Source organism: Anthonomus grandis, chromosome 9 (assembly GCF_022605725.1).
Source record: "Anthonomus grandis grandis chromosome 9, icAntGran1.3, whole genome shotgun sequence".
NCBI lineage: Eukaryota > Metazoa > Arthropoda > Insecta > Coleoptera > Curculionidae > Anthonomus > Anthonomus grandis.
This window is the reverse complement of record NC_065554.1, coordinates 20,894,661-20,914,765: the sequence shown is the minus strand read 5'-3', so window position 1 is coordinate 20,914,765 and position 20,105 is coordinate 20,894,661. Positions and strand designations below refer to the sequence as shown.

At 28.1% G+C, this 20,105-nt stretch overlaps 1 protein-coding gene across 1 annotated transcript in view; it reads left to right on the top strand.

Moving 5' to 3' along the window:
- LOC126740559 (neuroligin-4, Y-linked-like) overlaps positions 1-20,105 on the top strand; it is a 326,504-nt gene that overhangs the window by 121,815 nt on the left and 184,584 nt on the right. Inside the window, exons 2-3 of the mRNA XM_050446644.1 lie at positions 15,363-15,672; positions 15,727-15,991. Of these exons, the coding sequence (XP_050302601.1) occupies positions 15,493-15,672; positions 15,727-15,991 (445 nt within the window). The 5' untranslated portion in view covers positions 15,363-15,492. The remainder of the gene's footprint in view (positions 1-15,362; positions 15,673-15,726; positions 15,992-20,105) is intronic.

Below are 20,105 nucleotides of genomic sequence, written 5' to 3'. Positions count from 1 at the left end.
GATAAAGTTTCTCTCTGTGGATATCTTATCTGTGAATAGGCTGAATAATGGAATAATATTGGACCTATCAGTAGCTACATAATATATATGGTATCGACATAAAACACCTTATGCTTATTGCTGAAGATTAGATGAACTCGCAGACACTTTCAACCAATTTTTATGTTTATGTTAGATAGTTAAAAATTGCTAAAATAATAGAAGTGTTTTTAGAAAATATTGTTACTATCGATGATATACTTATATCAGACGACTTGAAGCTCATTGCTACAAGGGTAAATTACGTAGAACAAGTTTTTAGAATGATGAACTTAAAATGACAGAAGAACAAGACGGCATAACTAAACTCAAAATACTCAGTCCTCCTAATATGCCCTTAAATTGCCTGAAAGAAGAAACAATGATTTTTATTGTCTAAAAAAAGAATAACCTCTTTCATATAATGGAATTATTTAGAAAAAAATATTCTACTACCAGAAAAGGTCAGACAGTATTACAGTTATGCTACAAGAAATTAATCATAAATAGTTCGTTATATTTAAAAACTTTTTTTGTAGTGTCGTTTGTAATTTATTCTATTAACACTATCTTAACCAACTTGACATTATATTTTTTTAATAAATCTAATTTTTTGCAAATTTCTTTTTCTTCACTTAACCTATGATATTGCTTTTTATGATACATAAATCATATATTTATATATATATATATATATATATATATATATATATATATATATATATATATATATATATATATATATATATATATATATATAAATATATATAAATATATGATATATATGATAATGATAAGGAAATTTAAAACCATAATTAGTTTTCAATCAATCTTCTGCTCTTAAAATATCAAAAGTCAAATAACGTTACCCGTACACTCGAGATGGGTTAAAAATAGAACGAAACAAGAAAGTCCAAAATGGCGTCAAGCTACGCCCGTACATGCATCCAGAAGCCGGCAATCGCGTATGAGAATAGCTGCAGCAGAAATATCTGGCTGCAAATACTTTAACGAGGGCTATATTTGCATTTCTAGCGTTTAGACGATATGCGGCATTGAATTTTCTTGAGAGACGATGTTCGCCGTTCAATAGAGCCTGGGTATTTTTATTTGAGTGAGAATCGAGTCTCCTTTTTAGCGCTTCGTCTTTTGTTATAAAAGACTAGCAAGGTGCTTGGGCGTAGGTGATTCCTTTTGTTCTTTGCACAGAAAGCTTTATTGCAAAATTTATTAAAGCCGATTCACGTAAAAACGAAGCAATACCGACAATCGCTATAGAAATATGTTAGGATCTTAACTTTGACTACTGTTAGGGTATATCTTTGAACCTGGTGGGAAAATGTCGAAATGTTTGGGTCGTAATATGCAAGAATTTGCTTTCTTTTCTTAAAAAGAAGAAAAATCTGAATATATAAGAAAATTTTAGTTGTTTAGTCAATCAATTAATTTGGTTTATAACCTTTCTGTATAAAGACTGATAATAGTTTTTAAATTCGTTTTTTAAATTTGACTTTAAATTAGCCTTAGTTTAAATTAGAACTGTGTTTAGATATACATCAAGAAAACCGCAATATGCATCAATTTTTGACTCATTACAAAAGATTAAATACTCTTATCTTACATTGCATACCCAAAGCTATATAAATATGTTACTGCTTATTCTGCACTAGAAATATTTTTTTATATTTCAGTTTCTAGTAAGAAAGGTTGTTTTCGAACTATAGATTTTTAAGAAAAGAGAAACGAATTTTGTTTGTGAAAAAGTCATAATTGGGTTGTGTTGTACCATGTTCTAAAGAGTACCTCACGAAAATTTTTTTTAATATTTTGCGACATGATAATATGTTAAAATTAGACAGTCATGTCAATTTCGGCATCTGACTGAAAGGGCTTATTTTGATTACCAAACGCTTGTTTTAAATTTCGTTGATCTAACACCTTCTGATACAACTTTCTGATACAAGCAGGAATGTATAAATAGATTTGGAAAGCGAATTCTTAAAAAAAAATACCTATTTTGTCGATGAGTTGGAAAATTTGGACTCCTATAACAATATAAATTTTCATATTTAGCTTTTACAAATTTGTTAATGTAAAAATAAATAAGAACTTAGGAAGTATGCCTACAAAATGAATAATGTTAATCATACAGAACAAAATGGCTTAAGAAGTCTTTAAAGAACAAGTAGTGCATAAAGCTCTTATGGTGTTAAATTTAATAATTTCTTTAAACTAAATGTAAAAATTGCTTAAAAAAGGCCAAAACTTACTAATTTTAGCTGCTAGTCTATAAAAAAGAAAAATATTTTATATTTAAAGTATTTTCAATAAATGACTTTATAAAAAGTTTAAATTTGAATTTCAATCAGATTAAAGGCTAAATTAAGTTAAAAGTAGTCTTGCTGTTTAGTAACATACTTTCTTCAGTAGATTCTATTATAAGGCATATTATTTAAATAAAAAAGCGTCAAGAATTTCTTGAATTACAAAATACAAAAATCGCTAATACCAATTTAAACATTAAATAGCTATTATTAAGTTGGAATGCAATTAGAGTTCAACTCAAAGTAATGTCCAATGAGAATTAGTCGGTGTATATAAGCAACTGTTTTACCATATTCAGGAAATTATTTCACAAAACAAAATTTTCAATTCTATTATATCTAATGTATACTTTTTTATATTTGGCATTAGGACTAAGTACAAGATCATGGATTTTATGAGACAATATCATATATAAAATCAAGATCCTATAAATTTAAGTACAATACTAAAAGGGCTAATAAAACTGATTTTAATTGACAAACGCCTGTTTCAAAATCGTTGGTCTATAACGATCAATACAATTTTCTGATACAAAATCATGAATATATAAATCGATTTGGAAAGAGAATTTAAAAAAAAAATATGGAATAATTGGAAAATGTTGACCTAGGTGTCAAAGTTTATTAGAGTTCTAGTTCAGTTTTTCTAAAACAAATATTTGGTTTGATTGGGCTTATCAAGGCGAAAAAACTATGATCGTAAATTACTTAGGAACTTAGGCAATATACCTAAAAATTGAGTAATGTTAATTTCAATGGAACCAAAGTGGCATCAGCTTTTAAAAAAACTAGTAGTGTGTTAAGTTCTTATAGTTTTAGCTTTAATAGTTTCTTTAACCTGATTGTAGAAGTTGCGTATAAAGGAACTTCACTCGTTAATTTTAGTTCTTTGTCTTGTGAAAAAGAAAAAACCTTGTATTTTGAATATTTGGCTATATTAAGTGTCTAAATTTGTCTAAATTAAAGGCTATTTACAGATTCTTTCCCAAATTAAAAGGTAATATTGTTATTTATTAGCTTTCTTCCATCAGTCACCATAAGGCAGATCATTTACATAAAATAAGCTTTAATAATTTTTTGACATAGAGAATTTATTAGTCCTAAGTGGTAATTGAAACATATAATAGTTATGGTCAAGTCGAAAGACAATTAAAGTATAATTTAATACAGCAAAGATATAAGAGATGTTGGAAGAAAGTAATGTTAAATATTGGTCCGTGTATTGCACCATGTTCAGAAGAGCACCTCACAAAACAAAATTTTAAATTTTTCGTTATATCTATAAATGCCATATTATTAACTGCAAGATAATATTATGTGAAAATTAGGAAAAATCTTGGTTTGGTAAAAAAGCGTTTTGTATAATTTTCGCTTTTTCTTTGCGTCTTTTTAGATGCTTTGTATATAATATTTATATTTAATATTAGGACAATGATATAAACGTCATATAAATTTAGGCAAGGGACTAAAAGCGCTTAAAGGACTGATTTTATTCAACAAACGCCTGTTTCATATTTCGTTGATCTAAAATTATTAATCTAAATTTCTGATACAAAAGCATTAATATATAAAGCGATTTGGAAACAAAATTTTCAAAAAAAAACTTAAAATTTCGATCTCGATCTCAATATTTACGAGAAATACATTATAATTTTTTTAATACAAGCCTTTGGCTTTATTAAGATTGTAAAAGTGAGAAAAGAAATGCTTTTAAGTACTTAGGCAGTATACCTATAAATTAAGTGAAGTTAATTTTTAAGAGAAAAAAGTAGTTTAAGAAGCTCTCATAGAACTAGTATTTTAAGAAGTTGGTATTGTTTTAGCTTTATTAGTTTCTTTAACCTGTTTGTAAATATAGTATGCCAAAGGACAGGACTCAATTAATTTTAGTCTCTAGTTTTGTGAAAGAGAAACCTTTTGACCAAAGGTCTTGTGCCCTGGCCTGCTACATAGGCTGAAGACTATTTATAGATTCTTCTAGAAAGAAGTCTTGCTCTTTAGTAAACGCCAATTTAAAATTAATTATTTATTATCAGTTGGAATTTAATTAGAGGGGATGAGAACTTAATAAAATGTATATTAGAGCTATTGAAAAAAGTAATGCTAGACAGACCCGCCATATCAGATGAAATATAGAATTCATTCAATTTATTTCTGTTTTTAAGATAATATTGTGAAGAATTTTACACTTTTCCTCCTAAATAGAGCATACAATTTATAATGAACCACAAAAAAAAAGGCATAAAAAGTAAGCTCATGCATCCGCATTATGTCTGCGATATAAAATATAATAAAAGGGCAGTCATGTTTAGAATCAACGGCCGCGAGCCCATCTCAGGTTCTAATTAAAAATGTTAACGATCGTTCCCCGACAATTATCTGAGGGCAATTCCGGCAAGCAAAACACGCATATAAGGCAAGATTTATGGATCTGGCTTAGCCGGAGCCGGGTTATTACACCCAAAGTATCCATTTTATCATACTAACAAGCGTTGGAAACCTAATATCTGAATTTGAGATCCACTTACATGTGGTCCGGAGCGTTCTCCGGCCTTGATGTATGGCCCGTAATTTGATATATACTGTTTGAAATTTCTTTAATATTTGCTGCTTGGCAAAACTTGAAGGGTTGGCTGCTGGCTCCTTCTATCTTTGTTTGTTTTGAGTTTCAGAGAAGTTTACTGATGAAGGTTAAAATAATTTTGCGGGGAGCATGATTTTGCCACAAGAACTTGATAAGATTATACAGCATATGAACTTGAATATGATATGGTTAAATGAATATAGGAATAAAGAAGAACAAAAGTAATTATATAAGTGAAATATTGGAATACTTGTTTTTAGTATTTTTCAAGATCATATTTCCTTAAAGTCTAAATATTTCATTTACCATGTATTATTAGAAAAGGATCGGTCTTTTTTAAAAAATGTTGGTTAAAAATTAAAAGAATAATAAAGCCAGACAAGTTTTTATTAATAAATTTAAAAAATCATTATTCTACAGAAGCAAGGAGGAGATAAGTCTGGTTAAGGTAGTTGTTTTCAAATAGCCAACAAAAAAAATGCTCTTAAGTATTCGCTTTCCATATCAATGTCTATAATGATGCAACTATTCCCTGAAATATAATTATTGTATATAGCTTACGTGAACATATGCCATTCCAATTTCTTACCAATGCTTAAGTTAATTAGCCCATCTTATTTGGCTAGCATTCTCAGTATTGTTCTCTCCATAGTTCCTTGGATATTTAGAATTTTTCCTAGATGTCCAAGTTTCCTTATATGTCAAATGCTTTCTGATCAAATCGAACCGTGCTAGTCATTTCAGTAGTTTAATTTTTTGTATTGGATATCTGTCCAAGATATATATTTTCCTCAATCCTCTCCGAACTGTAATTATTCTTATTTTTGATGTCTTATTTTCTTTGAGGAGGTAATTAATATTGTCATTACAATTAAGCCAATTTAATGAATTAAAGTCAACAATTCGGTGGTTAAATCTACAATCTAATTTTAAGTTCGACAGAACAATATAGATTTTTTTTTAAATAATTGCAGTTTATTATTTCCTTGAAACTGTCAATCATATGAATACTATAATTACAGATCTGTTAGTTTTCTATTAGACTTAACATATTCTTTAACATATTTCTTAAACATATTCTTTAAGGTAAGTATATAGAGTCTTACGAATATTATAGCTTCGAAATGATATAACCTGTTAGGCGAATCTTTTTATATGCAGGCTACCGAGAATAAGAATCTTATGCATGAAAATCAAGGATTTTTAGTACTTGTAAAAGATATAGCTTAGATTAAATCAGAATAAAAGTTTGACAATAACGATCTCCTTTCTGCTTACTTTACTTTAAGAAACACCAAAAAACACATTTTCATTGGCACTTTTTAGGCACTACATAATGCTATTTGTAAATTAAAGAATGAGCCTTTTTCTTTTTTTAAGAAAACATTGCAAGCAAATAATAAATACTCTGACAAATGTAAATAATTTTGATTATTAATCCAAATTCATCTCACAAGATAAATGGTAAAAAAAAATTTAAAAACTCTATACCAAGAAAATCTTTGTACTTTATTATGATTTATCAATTATTATTAAGGAAGACAATCTGCGATATATGGTTCTGAAGTTGATCTAATAGAAATCGAAATATGTACAAAATATATAAATCTATCGTATAAAATAGTTATCTTTGATATATATTAAGAAAAAAAATTAAGCAAAAATATTAATCAATACTTAGTAGTAGTACTTTGTATGTAAATAGCTATTACTACCTTATAGATTATCGAACATTTTATCTGGTATCTTGTATAATATTTTTTTATGTCAATATATAAAATCAATAATATTAAATATCCATTTTTCCAAAATAGCTTAGTAAACTATAAAAATACTTTTCGTTTAGAACCGCATGTAAAAACTATTTGAAAGACAACATTTTCCTAATTTTATATTATTTTCCTAAGCTGTGTTTTAAAGGTACCGAGCTCAAAACAGATTTTTTCCTAATAATTTGGCTTACAGCAAGCAAATAAAATTTAATTAATATATATATTTAATAAATTTAGGTTTAATCATTGTAATTCTTATATTTGAAATATGCTACTATTAACGAAAATAAAGAAAACATACAGTCACAGTTTTACAACGTATAATAAATGTTTCGTTCTAGCTAGAGGATCATCAGGCCTGAAATCAAAAATATTAGTCTAAACAAAATAAAATTTAAATAAACCTTTAAAAGCCATTTTACAACATTCACAATGCATAAATGAACAAAAGGTTATAAATATTAAAATTAAAATTAAAGTGGAACGCATTAACATAGACTCACTGAGAACCGAACTCGGTGAACCAAGATTCGAAGTATAGGTATAAAGCTTTTGGACTATCTAGACCTATATTAATACTAAATTACTTAATTAGGTGTTTAACATAGATAGATTCTATGTTCTTTAATCTGGACCTAATTCGTAATCCTTAATGTAGGCCTAATTGTCATTATGTGTAGACATAAGTTTCACACCTATGCTTCGAACTTTCTGGTACCTGGTTCGATTCTCGATGAGTCTTTTTGGATCTTTTAAAATACTTAATCGGTGTTCTTCAATATATTAATCGATTTTTGGAAATCATTCTCCTGTATCATTTTCACGCACGTTAGCACTTGCCAATGTTGCTTTTTCTAATGGCTGTATTTAAGTAAAAAAAGGATTTTGACGTAAAAAACTCTTATACCACTTGCTCGGATCTTATTTATAAAAGACGATGAGTAAAGATGTTTATCGAGAGAATTATTAACACTTAAATTAAATATTCTTCTTTCTTCGAAAAAATCAGAAAAACGGAAGTTGACATTCGTTTAACCAAGAGCCATTCTTCTGCCAGTGAAATCTCCTAAAGAATAAAGTACTTTTTCTATAATTGCATTGATTATAATTATCCTAGGAATTATATCATATAATGTTGACTCCATTTTGAATTTTTTCCAAGGGTGTTCTGTGTTTTCTTCATTTGGTATTATGTAAAAAATAAAGTTATGGGCACACAGGATAAACAATTATTGCCAACAACTATAACAAAAAACAACATTAAATCTTTTTATAGGTATAAATGGATTAAAATGTTAAATTCATGACTTTTTCATATATTTCTACTTAAAAGAATAACCAAATATAGTTTTTTACATTTTGAGCCAATGACTATTTTCTATTTGTTTCGAAAGATTGGCACCAAAGAAATTACCTCTTTTATAAATTCCAAAAAAGCAAATGGTTACAGTAAATTCTCCTTCCCGTGATTTCTTGAAGTTGCTGGTTCTTTTGGATTGCGCTACCAGTGTTAAAACACTCCCAGAAGGTTTTTTTGAAACTGAAGTTGCTTTTAGACCAAAATAATATCGACTGTGCCATATTATGTATGTACATTAAACGACACAATGACTTTTAAAAAAATAAACCCAACAACTGTAGCATTTACCTTTGCAGCTATTTATATTAATATTCTTGCATACTTTGGCATAAGCGAAAAGTACAATTTATTTTATTCTTTTTCACCATAATAATACTTACTAAGGTCTCTATAAAATGTGGGTATATATTTTCTATAAAAATATATACCCACGTTTCTGGTCTCATTAGAATGAATTTTTTCTAATTTAGCTTTTTTAATACGACAATCGTATGAAATTCTAAGTGGCTAAGTTATTAATTTTTATTTTTATTTTAATTTATTTTAATTAATTTTTGCTCCAAGCAGCATTTTTTTACAAACCAAAATTCTGCATTTCTCGAAAAAATCAAAAAAACTAGCTGTCCTGTTATCATTTATTAAAGCGCGATAACAATTCATATTAACAGCAAACAAAAATCTGCATTATGTCAACAGAAATTCGCACGAACTACATTATTTTTGCGAGACTGAAAAGCACAGTATGTATATATAAACATGCTGAAAAAACAATTTGCCGTTAAATAATAAAGTCGATTTCGATAACCACTAAATAAACAGAATTTTTTTTTTAATAATGATTGAAAATCTCTGATCATATCTGGATAAAATATAACAGTTGGGTGCCTAAAAGTATTTAGTTACAACTCTGGATGACATAATATAAATCCCGAGTAAAAACGAGTGTAAAAATAACAAATATCCCAATTAATACAACAAAATGCAACAATATACATTAAATGGCCAGTGGCTTTTAAACTAGGCCCGTCACAGTCGCATTAATAAATGGCATTACTAGGCCGACATTTGTTTGTAATTAGTAAAAATGACCGGCACCGTTTTTCTCTCCCTGATAATTCAGCATCTATTTATCAATCCGAGGCCCGGGCATGTAGCGAACGATAAAATTTTGGACGAGAGCCGGCCGTGTTTTGCGTGCCCAAAAATGAATTGTTTCATTGCTTTTCATGAGCGCTCGTTAATTTTCCGATTTTTCATGTTTTCCAGCGGTATAATTGGTTGTTGTTTCGAAGCACGTTTGTTGCCACTTTTTTTTTGAGCGGATATTCCCTTGTGTTTAACCAAAAAAACTTACTTTTAGAATAGGAATAAAACTTCTAAGGTCCTGTGGGAATTTGATTAACAGTAAAACAGTAAAAGTTCAGCCTAATAAAACTCTTTTCGCTTACCTAATTTCGGAAGGAATCAAGTTTTTTAGTTTAGTATCCAATCCAGCCATTATAAATATGAAGTATGTATATTTTCCATTTGTAGTTTTTTGGGAAACTCAAAAACTTTTTAAATTTGATACGCTGGCTACACTGTTAGTCTTACCAAAAATTGTATATAACAAAAACTCAAGATAATAAAAATTTTATGCAATTTACTTTTAGATAGCGAAGCTGTATTAAAGTAGAAAATAAACAGGGAAAATATCCCAGATAAAATGATATACATGGAGATTTTGTAAACGGTAAGAGATATAGCCTAGGTTAAATATAGAAAAAGTTGTGCTGTTCCAAGCCCAATAAGATTCGATATTAAGATCCACGATATCTATAAGGGGGTTTTCAAATTATCGGGCTAAATCTATAAACTAGGTTTTTAAAAAACTTCGTCAATACGTGACCATGTTGAATCCTATTTCAATAAAGTTTGGTAGTTTTGAGTTATCTACTATGACCAATCGATTGATGTTAACAATATTTTTCTAAGCATTTTAGATTTTTGCAAACCTATTAACCTATCTTGATATAGCAGAAAAGATAAATTTATTTAAAAAAAAAGCATTTAGCTATTTGAGAACTGTATGAGACATTCTATCAAGAATACCAGCTGGAGCAGCTATCTTTTTTCTAACACTATCAAACCACTCACTCCAGTTTATTTGCTTATCTATTAGAAGCCCAAAGAACCTATACATATTACTACCTTGTTCATACAAGGCGTGCATTTAATGTATGATGAGGTGCCATTCGTTGAGGATACATTTCAGCATACATTCTAGATGCGTATAATGAATTTCCGTTAGCAAGACCATAAACAAAATGCATATTGTCATTTCTGCATTTAAATAATTTGCCATTTGAATGAAATGGTTTAAAATTTTACAAATAAGTTTCTACTTTAAAGGAGGCAAGAACTGACAACAAAACGAAAGTAAGAACACAAAGTCACGGCCTAGACCCACACAGATCACGTTACAACATTGAGTTTTAATGTGATCTGTGTAGGTCTAGGCCTGAAAATGCTCCGATAGGAGCGAAACACGTGTAGCTTTTAAAAAATTATATGGATTTGATGAGACCGTGACTTTGTGTTCTTTCCTTTGTTTTGTTTTCGTTTGGTCTTAGAGAAAAATGGATGATACGTTTCTAAGAACTGATAATCAACCAACAACCATCAGCAGTCTTTTTTTAATGTCATCGACATCAAAGAAGAGAATTCTTTGGGTTCAAAGTTAATTTGTATACAAAAGTTTAGTTGGATAACCTAAAAATGATTTAGCATGACAAATGTAATTTAAGATTTTGTTTATATGATTGTCTTCTGCATAGAGCTTAATAGATCCTCTCACAAAAAGGTTTGTTGGAATTAATATATTTTTATTATTTTTATTGACAGATTTACAATAAAATGTACGGAAAATATTAATAGAACATAAAAAATAAAAGGCGATATCAATGCAGCCTTCAGGCACTGCCAGAAACTGTTTAGGTCCAAGTAAATACCTATTAACAAATATAACAAAATGTAAGAATGATGCTTTAAAGTGAAAAAAAAACTTATAAAAATATCAGATGACATAAGTTAAAAATGCAAGCAGCATGAAGCAAGCACATATACACATATTAAATGCATTAAATAATAAGGAACGGGAAAGGGGAGGAAAAGTATTAATGCCGGGATAAATATATATTGCGAATGAGAAAAAAATATTTGTATATTGATTTTTATAATTTTTTTTTACTTACTTTTTAAAGATAGCACAGGATAAGGCAAATGTTGAAATGTTTATTGAGTTAACAGTATTGGCGAGATTATATGGAAAACTTCTTTTAAAAAGTCCTTTTCTATGTCGCGGAATAGTTGTATATTTAGTATATTTTGTATATTAATAGTATATTTCCCCTATCTTTGTCCAAACTGTTGACGCACGCAAACTGTTGCCGTTCCTTTAAGTAACTCTTAAACCAATCTAAATATGAGCTTTGTACACTAAAAAAATCCAATTTCTTTAGATATATTTTATATAATATAATGTCAAACACCTCACACAAGTTAAGTCCATTAATGCACACTTTTGCTTTTCATCTACCTTCATTTGTATTTTTGTCACAAGATCCACAGTTGCTGAGTTAGTGTCATTCGACCTGCAAAAGCCATATTAACACTATAGCAAAAAAATTGATTTTTCCTTTATATGTAACCCACCAGTCGATCATTAATGAATCTTTCTAAAACCATTGACATTATTGGCAAGGCTAATATTGTGCAGTAATTATTGAAGTCCGTGCTATTCCTAGATGTAAATAATGGTAAGACTTTTGCAACCTTGATACTTTAAGGGACTTTTGCAACTTCTACTGACTGACTTACCAACTTGCATAACTTACATTTTACCTCCTTTATACATGCTCTGAATATATCAGGATCAATGTTATTAAACCAACGACTCTAAAGAGGCTGGTTTCTATCTAAAAACCTTATTAAACAATATCTCATTTGATCGACTGATACTACACCTTGGTAGTTTAGAAGCTAAGTTTTCCATCCACCTTTGAGAAAAACTTTTTGTTCACTTTTGCAGACTTTTATTTAGAGGCGAGTTTATAACTCTTCATATTTTTTTTAATCTGTATTTACATCTGTAAATTTTTTTTTATCAACAATTTCTTAGAAATTTTTACTTAATTTTTTATTGTTTGTTGTAAATGAAAATGAGTCATTTTAAATTATTGATTTTTTGCTATTCGATGCTATTTTATTTAAAATATGGAGTATCATTTATTTTTTGTTTGCAATCTTTATGATTTGTATCTAGTGGTCACTAAGGCACTTAATTATAATTACTAACTTTTGGTTGTATTCGAAATTATAATAATGTACTATATCTAGCACAAGCTAAATAAGTTATTACAATAAAATAGTTAATTACGGAAAAAGATTAAGAAAGTAAACATAACTTATGATAAATTAAAAATAATAAAAAAACAAAATAATAGAACACAATACGCATACGTACATCAAGAATTAAAAATGAAACAGAAACTAAATACTAAATCTATGATATAAAAAATAAAAGTAATTGAAATAAAGAATGAGCTAAAATTGTAAAAAAATAAAAATCAATAAATAAAATACATGTAAAATTAAATTAAAATCTAAAATTTAAACAACAAAACAGATATAAATAAATTTCAAAAAATAGGAGACATTTAAGGACCTTTACCTTAAAAACAAAATTGAAACCAAAAATTAAATAAATATATCCTATAAGTCCTTAATATTAGCTGGTAACCTAATAAATTCAATTAATTCTCTGCAAAGAACAGAGTTCAATATTTAATTAGTGTTACATCTATTATAGACAAAATTTGTACGGTTTCTAGTAAATATTTCGCAATATTGTTATTTTATCACAGATATACGCAAGTAAAAAACATTTTTTAAAAATTAGCACATTAGACATTATTCTTTGGGTCACAGAATACCTCTCTTATAAGCCTGACATAAATGAGACAGGAGTATAGAAATTACACTTGAGAATAATTCTCAATAACTCTATTTTGAATCATTTTAAATTGTCTTATTTTATGTTGGTGGTACGTTAAACAATAATATCGATTAGAATAGATGTTGTATGTATGAATAAATGCTTACCAATCCTAGCTATAAGTCCAAATTTTTTCGACAACTTTTTAATAATATTGTCGGCGTGGGTAATTATATTTAAATTTGCATCTAGAATTGTAAATATATAATAATATATTTATATAATATCAAATATTTGAATCCTACAAAAAAATATTCTAGAAACAAATAAACTACGGGCACTTACCATACTTTCAAGATTTTTCCAATTAATTTATTTCAAAAATAAAAATATTCACTAAAAAATATATATATTTACAAGTTACCTATTCTTCCTATTTAGACATCATTAAATCAAAGCATAATCTCGAATATATTTAAAAAAAAACTACAATAAATGCTCATTGATCTGATGATGCCTGTAGTACAGGAGAAACTCTGTACACTTTACTTATGAAATATTTTTTGTAGCGAAGATGCGAGTCTCGATTGTTGTAATCAAGGAGTTTCAAAAATTTTTTAAAAATATTTTAATGCTTACTGGTTTAAAATATATTTTTTCACAGGTTTAATTTTTAACTTACCAGGCCTAATATAAATTATAATAGTTGTTTTAATTAAGTATGTTTAACTACAATCGATAAAATGAGTTTCATTTTATCAATTAACGGCTGAATGGTTGCTTACTTTAAATTAATTATTGTATTTATATATATTAGAATAATTTTAGTAATTAATTACTGACAAAAGCTTACCGTTAGATATAATAAATATTATACCTATTTTTATTCGTTTTACTTTACAATTAATCAAAGTTACTAAGTCAATTTATAAATGCTAATATTTAGATAAATCATTACAATTATTTTATTTATACCTGGTGGATGAACCTTTACAATCTGTTATTAAAATTTCGCGGATCATCATTTTTTCACCAATTTTAATAAGTAAATAACGTTTAATACTACTAGAATGATATATAATTTACTTTACAATTTTTTTTGTTCTTTTGTAGAATTTCAAAGAGAAAATATAGTTATTAAACCAGAGAGTCTACAATTTTTTAATTTGTAATTCTTAAGAAATGAGTCTTAAATTTCATGGAAACATGATGGGCTCATATTAAAAAAACTTTTTTAAAAGAAAATTGTTTTAACTTAACTTTAAAATTTCTGAAATTTCAATTTTATCAGAAAATCACCTCAAAGGAAAATCGTTTTAAGTTTTTATTAAATACGAAACAAAATTAAGTTTTACTTCTACACTATAGCTAATTATTCTCATTGATTGTCATATACTGTAAATAAGATATTTTCTCCACACCCCTATGATTAATCCATAGAGATACAATCCAAAGTTTTAGTTTTTCTGCCGTTTTCTCTACGTTTCGTTCTCCGTCCCTTCATATCCTCCAATATTGAAGGATATAAATCATTTTTCCAAATCGCAAAGGCTTTTCAAATGTCTTGGGCAATATTAGGAAAATTCCCCTTTATCGAAATAAGGTTGGAATTTACGTCTCACCCAAGTTAAGATATGAAGTAAAACTTTGTCTTATATAAGTTACTACTGCTTTTAAATAAATAAAATCTAGGCAAATGAGCAACGCCCCTAAAAGAATTTGTAAACAATTTGGAGGGATTGTAACCGTTTGGGATTCCGGCCTAAACTTTTGTAATTTAATCCTAAGATATGTGTCCACCGGGATCCCCAGCTAAAGTGGAGTAAACTGTTTTGTTGGGGGAACGACCCTAATGAAAGCTTTAAGGGAACCCCGAACCGAAAACGTCTGAAATTGTTTTTTTTTGTTGCCATTTTACCATTTCCATTAAATCGGGCTAATATAAAATAAATACAGATACACTTGCCTTACCTCTAAAGGAGTATCATCAGACTTTATGATCGAAGGTTTTTATTATTTAAGTAGACATTGATATTAGCTTACTTAAAAATTTTATTTTTATTACAATCTAGGCATAACTTAAATGGATACGATCTTTTTTTATAATTTATTCTAAAATATAGAAGAAACTAAAACTTACCGCCTAGTCTTAAAAAGGCTTAAATTAGTTAAACAAAAAGCTATTTTATTGACAGCAATAGCTCCAACTTAATTAATTAAACTTTTCACGTAAAAACTATCATTCGCTAGGAGAAACGTACCCTATATAATAAATGACTATTCATTTGTCACTTATACGACCATTAACGGCATCTCGCTTTTGTTTCAGAAATCAGCTCAGCTAATGGAAGTCGCACAAAGCAGCGCCGCAATCGCGCCCTAATAGTTTTAAAAGTGCATCACTGGTTAAATTTTAAAGAAAAACTTTTGAAAAATTATGTTTCCAACTTAAGGATAAAATGGGTATCGGGGGGTGTCGTAGCATAATGCTAGTGCTGGGGGTGCTAATCGGAGTGGGTGGCGAGAACAGTTTTATGAAAAACGCCAAAATTAGTACCAGGATCGTGCAAACGAGGTATGGGCGATTGCAGGGGCTGTTGGTGCCAATGGATCAGCATAGATACCTGAAACCTGTAGAAGTAAGTCAAAAGAATATTCGTCTATTCATGCCAAAAAATAATTTTTATTTCTAGGTATTTTTGGGTGTTCCTTATGCCACCCCACCGGTCCAATCTAACCGCTTCAGCCCCACTAGGACACCCTCACCCTGGGACGGAGTAAGAGTGGCAGATAAAATGGGTCCAGTATGTCCTCAGAAATTGCCTAATATCTCTAATGAAACCGCAGCCCTAGAAAAAATGCCCAAAGGAAGGTTGGAGTACCTTAAGAGGTTACTGCCTCTTTTAAAGAATCAAAGTGAGGATTGCTTGTATTTGAACGTTTTCTCTCCGGCGCAAGGTAAGTGAAAAAAAGCATTAAACACTTGTATTCTGAATTCTATACGAAAGCTAATACAAGTACATTACAAAAAATTAACAATTATGTGGCACTAAAGCTCAACATATGAAAAATTTAAGTTAATTTATCCTTAAGGAGTTTTATTTTTAAATTCCTTACCTAAAATAAACATACACAGTTATAACAAAATTACATTAAAATATATATATAATGAATATAATTAATGAACCCTTTACCTTAAAATGTTGATCTTTGAGGCGACAAACACCTTAATCTTTCTATCGTCATATTTCACGAGATTCAGCATTAGAGTGTTAAGCTTGATTAGCTTATTTCTCGGTTTATTTAAGTTTCTATCTTCGCACCTCGTCTGTTGCGAAATGCGTGTAAACAAGCCGACCTTCTTCTAAGTTAATTACGTTACTTTCAAGATGGAAAAGGCAAATATTTTCAGACAGTTGCTAAGGTATTATGTTGATACAAATTTCATTTGTCAAAGTGTTCAAGATGTGTAACAAATTTATTAAAAAATAATTCATTCGTTAAAGGTACGTTTTATGGTTGAAAGAGTAACTAATAACAATCACCATTTAAGTTATGCCTTATATGAGTTTAAGTATTGCTATGAAAGTTGAATGTATGCTATGAGTAACAAATTATCGTACAATATTTGTATTATACAGGGTGTTTCAAATTCGACCCTCAAAAAGGAGATCTCGGAATTTATAAAAGATACAAAGATGGTTAAATTGCGACAAAGTTGAGTATTTTTAAGCTTAACGATATTTTGTTTAAAAAAATTAAAAATTCCGAAGGGTTTCAAATATTTTTCTGAGCCTATTTCTTATCGGATTTCAGGAGTGATTTTTAATACAAAGATTCATCTTTTGACAACCGTTACCAATTCTGTTTTCTCACTTTTTTACTTTTCAATGACATATCAAAAATTATATTTATTTTTTGTAGAAATCCGCGTTTTTGAAAAAACTAAATTTGTCACAATTGTCTGTGATAAAATTACAAGACAATATATAAATTGTCCTAAATATCATATATTTGTATGTTTTGTTAGTATTCTAGTATAAACTGACAGTTATTTTACTAATAATTTAAGCAATAATAGGTTTTACGAATGAAGAAAATCAAGATATAACTAAAATTTACTATAAATGTGATGTGGACCAATAAATATATGTATGTTTACAAACTGTGGCATTTTTAACATAAATAATTTAAAAAAAAATTTCGAGAATTTCGGGAAATTATTATTATTTTAAAAAATCAATCACTGAATTTTAATGTTTTAAAATAAGCTTTGCTTTTCAGTTTTTGAAGTTAGAATTTTTAAATTTTTGAATTAAATTTTACCATTTTTCGGAATTTCCAAGCATTCTTATATTACTCCAGAAATTTCAAATAAAATCTTGTTTTATTCCTAGAGTTTAGGGTCATTTTCCACGTCTTTCAAGTATTTATATATTTCCTTTAAATTTTTTTATTTTTGGTTAAGTTTCCAATTTCTAACTTCAGAAATCAAAAAAAAATTAAGATATAAAAAAAAAATTAAATAAAATATATTTTTGGTACTTTTCAGATTTTTTTAACATGCTTACAAAATAATTCAGGCATTTGGAATAAAATATAACTTTATTTGTAGACCTTAGGGTAATTTTCCACGTCTTTCAAGTATTTTAAATAATTTATTTTAGACTTTCTTTATTTTAAGCTATTAATTTTATGGGTCTAAAATAATTTTTTTGTTTTCAATTTTTAAGTCAAGAATTTATTAAATTTTTTACATCTTGCAGGTATTTGTTTATTATAGGTAATATTAACTATTGGGCTTTTTTTTTAATTTGGAAATTAGCATATTTTTGGATATTTTAAAAGTTTTTCATGTTAATGAAGTATTTTTTAATTATTTTAGACATTTAAAATACATTTTTATTCTATTTTAGGCTTTTAGAATTAGTTTTTATATTTTCGCAGATGCTTGTGTGATATTTTGTGACTTTCAGATATTAAACGTATTCTGTAGGTTTTCCCAAAAAAACTGGATTAATTTTTTTTATTTTAGTTCAGACATTTGATGGAAACTACGCCGTTCAGAGATTTCAATATTTTTTAAAATATTTTACAAAAAATTTGCGTAATTTCTGTCTTCCAGGCATTTAATGTAATTTTATAATATAAAATAAAAAATTACTTCATTCTTGGAAAACATAAAAAATTACTCCAAATATCTGGAAAAATTAAAAACATTTAAAGTTCCCGCAAGATAAAAAAAATAAAAAAAAAACTGTCTGGAAAATCTAGAAATTTACGTCAAATACCCGTAAATTATGAAAAATGATTCCGAAAAATTACTAAAAGGATTAATTTAATTCAGGCACAAGTACCATTTAGCCTAAATAATTAGGAAGGTATTTATCAAAATCGAGTTTTGTGTACATATTTTATTAATAAAACTCTTAACAAAGATTTTTTTACCAATTATTAAAGTCCGATTTTGAAGACAATTTAGATAACATGCTTCCCTTAGAATATTACTATAAAGTTTGATTTCATCGAGATGGTGTTTCCCTACACAATACACAACAAGTTTTGAATTATTTTATAGAAACGGTAACAGCTGGGATAAAAATTTGATCACTTAATATAATTTTATTTTAAGATAAAAGTTTTTTGATGTTGAATTTATTGTTTATTTATTAATTTACCAACGCGATTTTAAGATTTCCATGTTAAGGGTCGAGTTTAAAACACCCTGTATAAAGGAGTTTCTGATTAGAAGAGGTATTTAAAATAAAAATCTAGGACAAAAATAGCATATTTGATATTTTGTAAAACAAAATTGTTTTAAAATGGTTTTAGGATTTTTTTTTCCACAGTTTTATTATATTAAAAATACTACTTATATCTTAACAATATGACAATGTGTTGAAACATTTAAATTATATTTAAGTTCTGCTAAAGTTCAACCAAATTCATAGATTTAGAGTTTTTTTTTAGTGAAAAAGTAGTTTAAACCTTGTTACCAAAGATAAATGATTACCACCCAAAGGCCGTAATAAATTCAAACATATATCTGCTTAAGCTGTCCAATTAATTAAATAGGAGTTGGGTAAACGTCATATCAATTAGGTGGCACTATAGTAAGCCTAAATTATTGCCTTTTACTTTAGTTATTATTTATTACTATATAATTGTATCTATTATATAAAAGATTCCGTATTAGAAGGGAAGATAGCCCAAGTATATAGTATACGTTCCCGAGGAAATATAGACGATTTGGACTGCATCAAATAATTATAAAACCCTTGCTGATATATACGCAATAGAAGCTAGAACAATAATTAAAAAATACTATTACACAATATGAAATCCTAAAATATTAAAATTTAACTACAGAAATTCTTGTTTCTTATTTCCGGCTCTCCCTTTACACTCAATATGTGAAACATAATATATATTAAATGAGAATGTTCAACAGAGAAGTGTTTAATAAAAAACCAGCCAAGCTGCTAGGAATGATGTTAAGCGAAACAAGGGAGATAAAACAGCGATCTGAACGAAATTGAGTCAATTTATTACTTCCATCTCGTACTCGATCTGTCAGTGAATGAAATCTGTGAAGAAATTTATTCTTTCGTAGATAAATTACGTTACTTTTAGTAGATGTAGCGAGCGGGCTTTTTTATATTTTATTCGTAATCTATACTTTATTTCCCAAAGCAGCAAAATCAATCGCAATAAACGACCGAAAATATTCGGGTGTTTGGTAAATACATATAAATTACAGTTTAGCTTGAAAAAGCCTTTAAAACAATAGTAATTATAGTTGAGCAAAGCATTTTAGAAGAAATTAGGCATAACTTAAATGTATACGGTTGTTTTCCTTTTAAGCGACTGTTTAATGCCGAATTTTATGGCTTTATTGACTCTTTAAATTGAGTCTTGACCAATCGCCAACCGCATCTATTACCCTCGTTCAAAGGCTTTTAAATAAACCTCGAACAATTTAAGCTCTTCCATTACAACGTTTCCACACGCTAAATTTATTCGTGGACGATATTTCGTTTAAAAAGTCTCGCGTGTAAGTAACCCATATTTC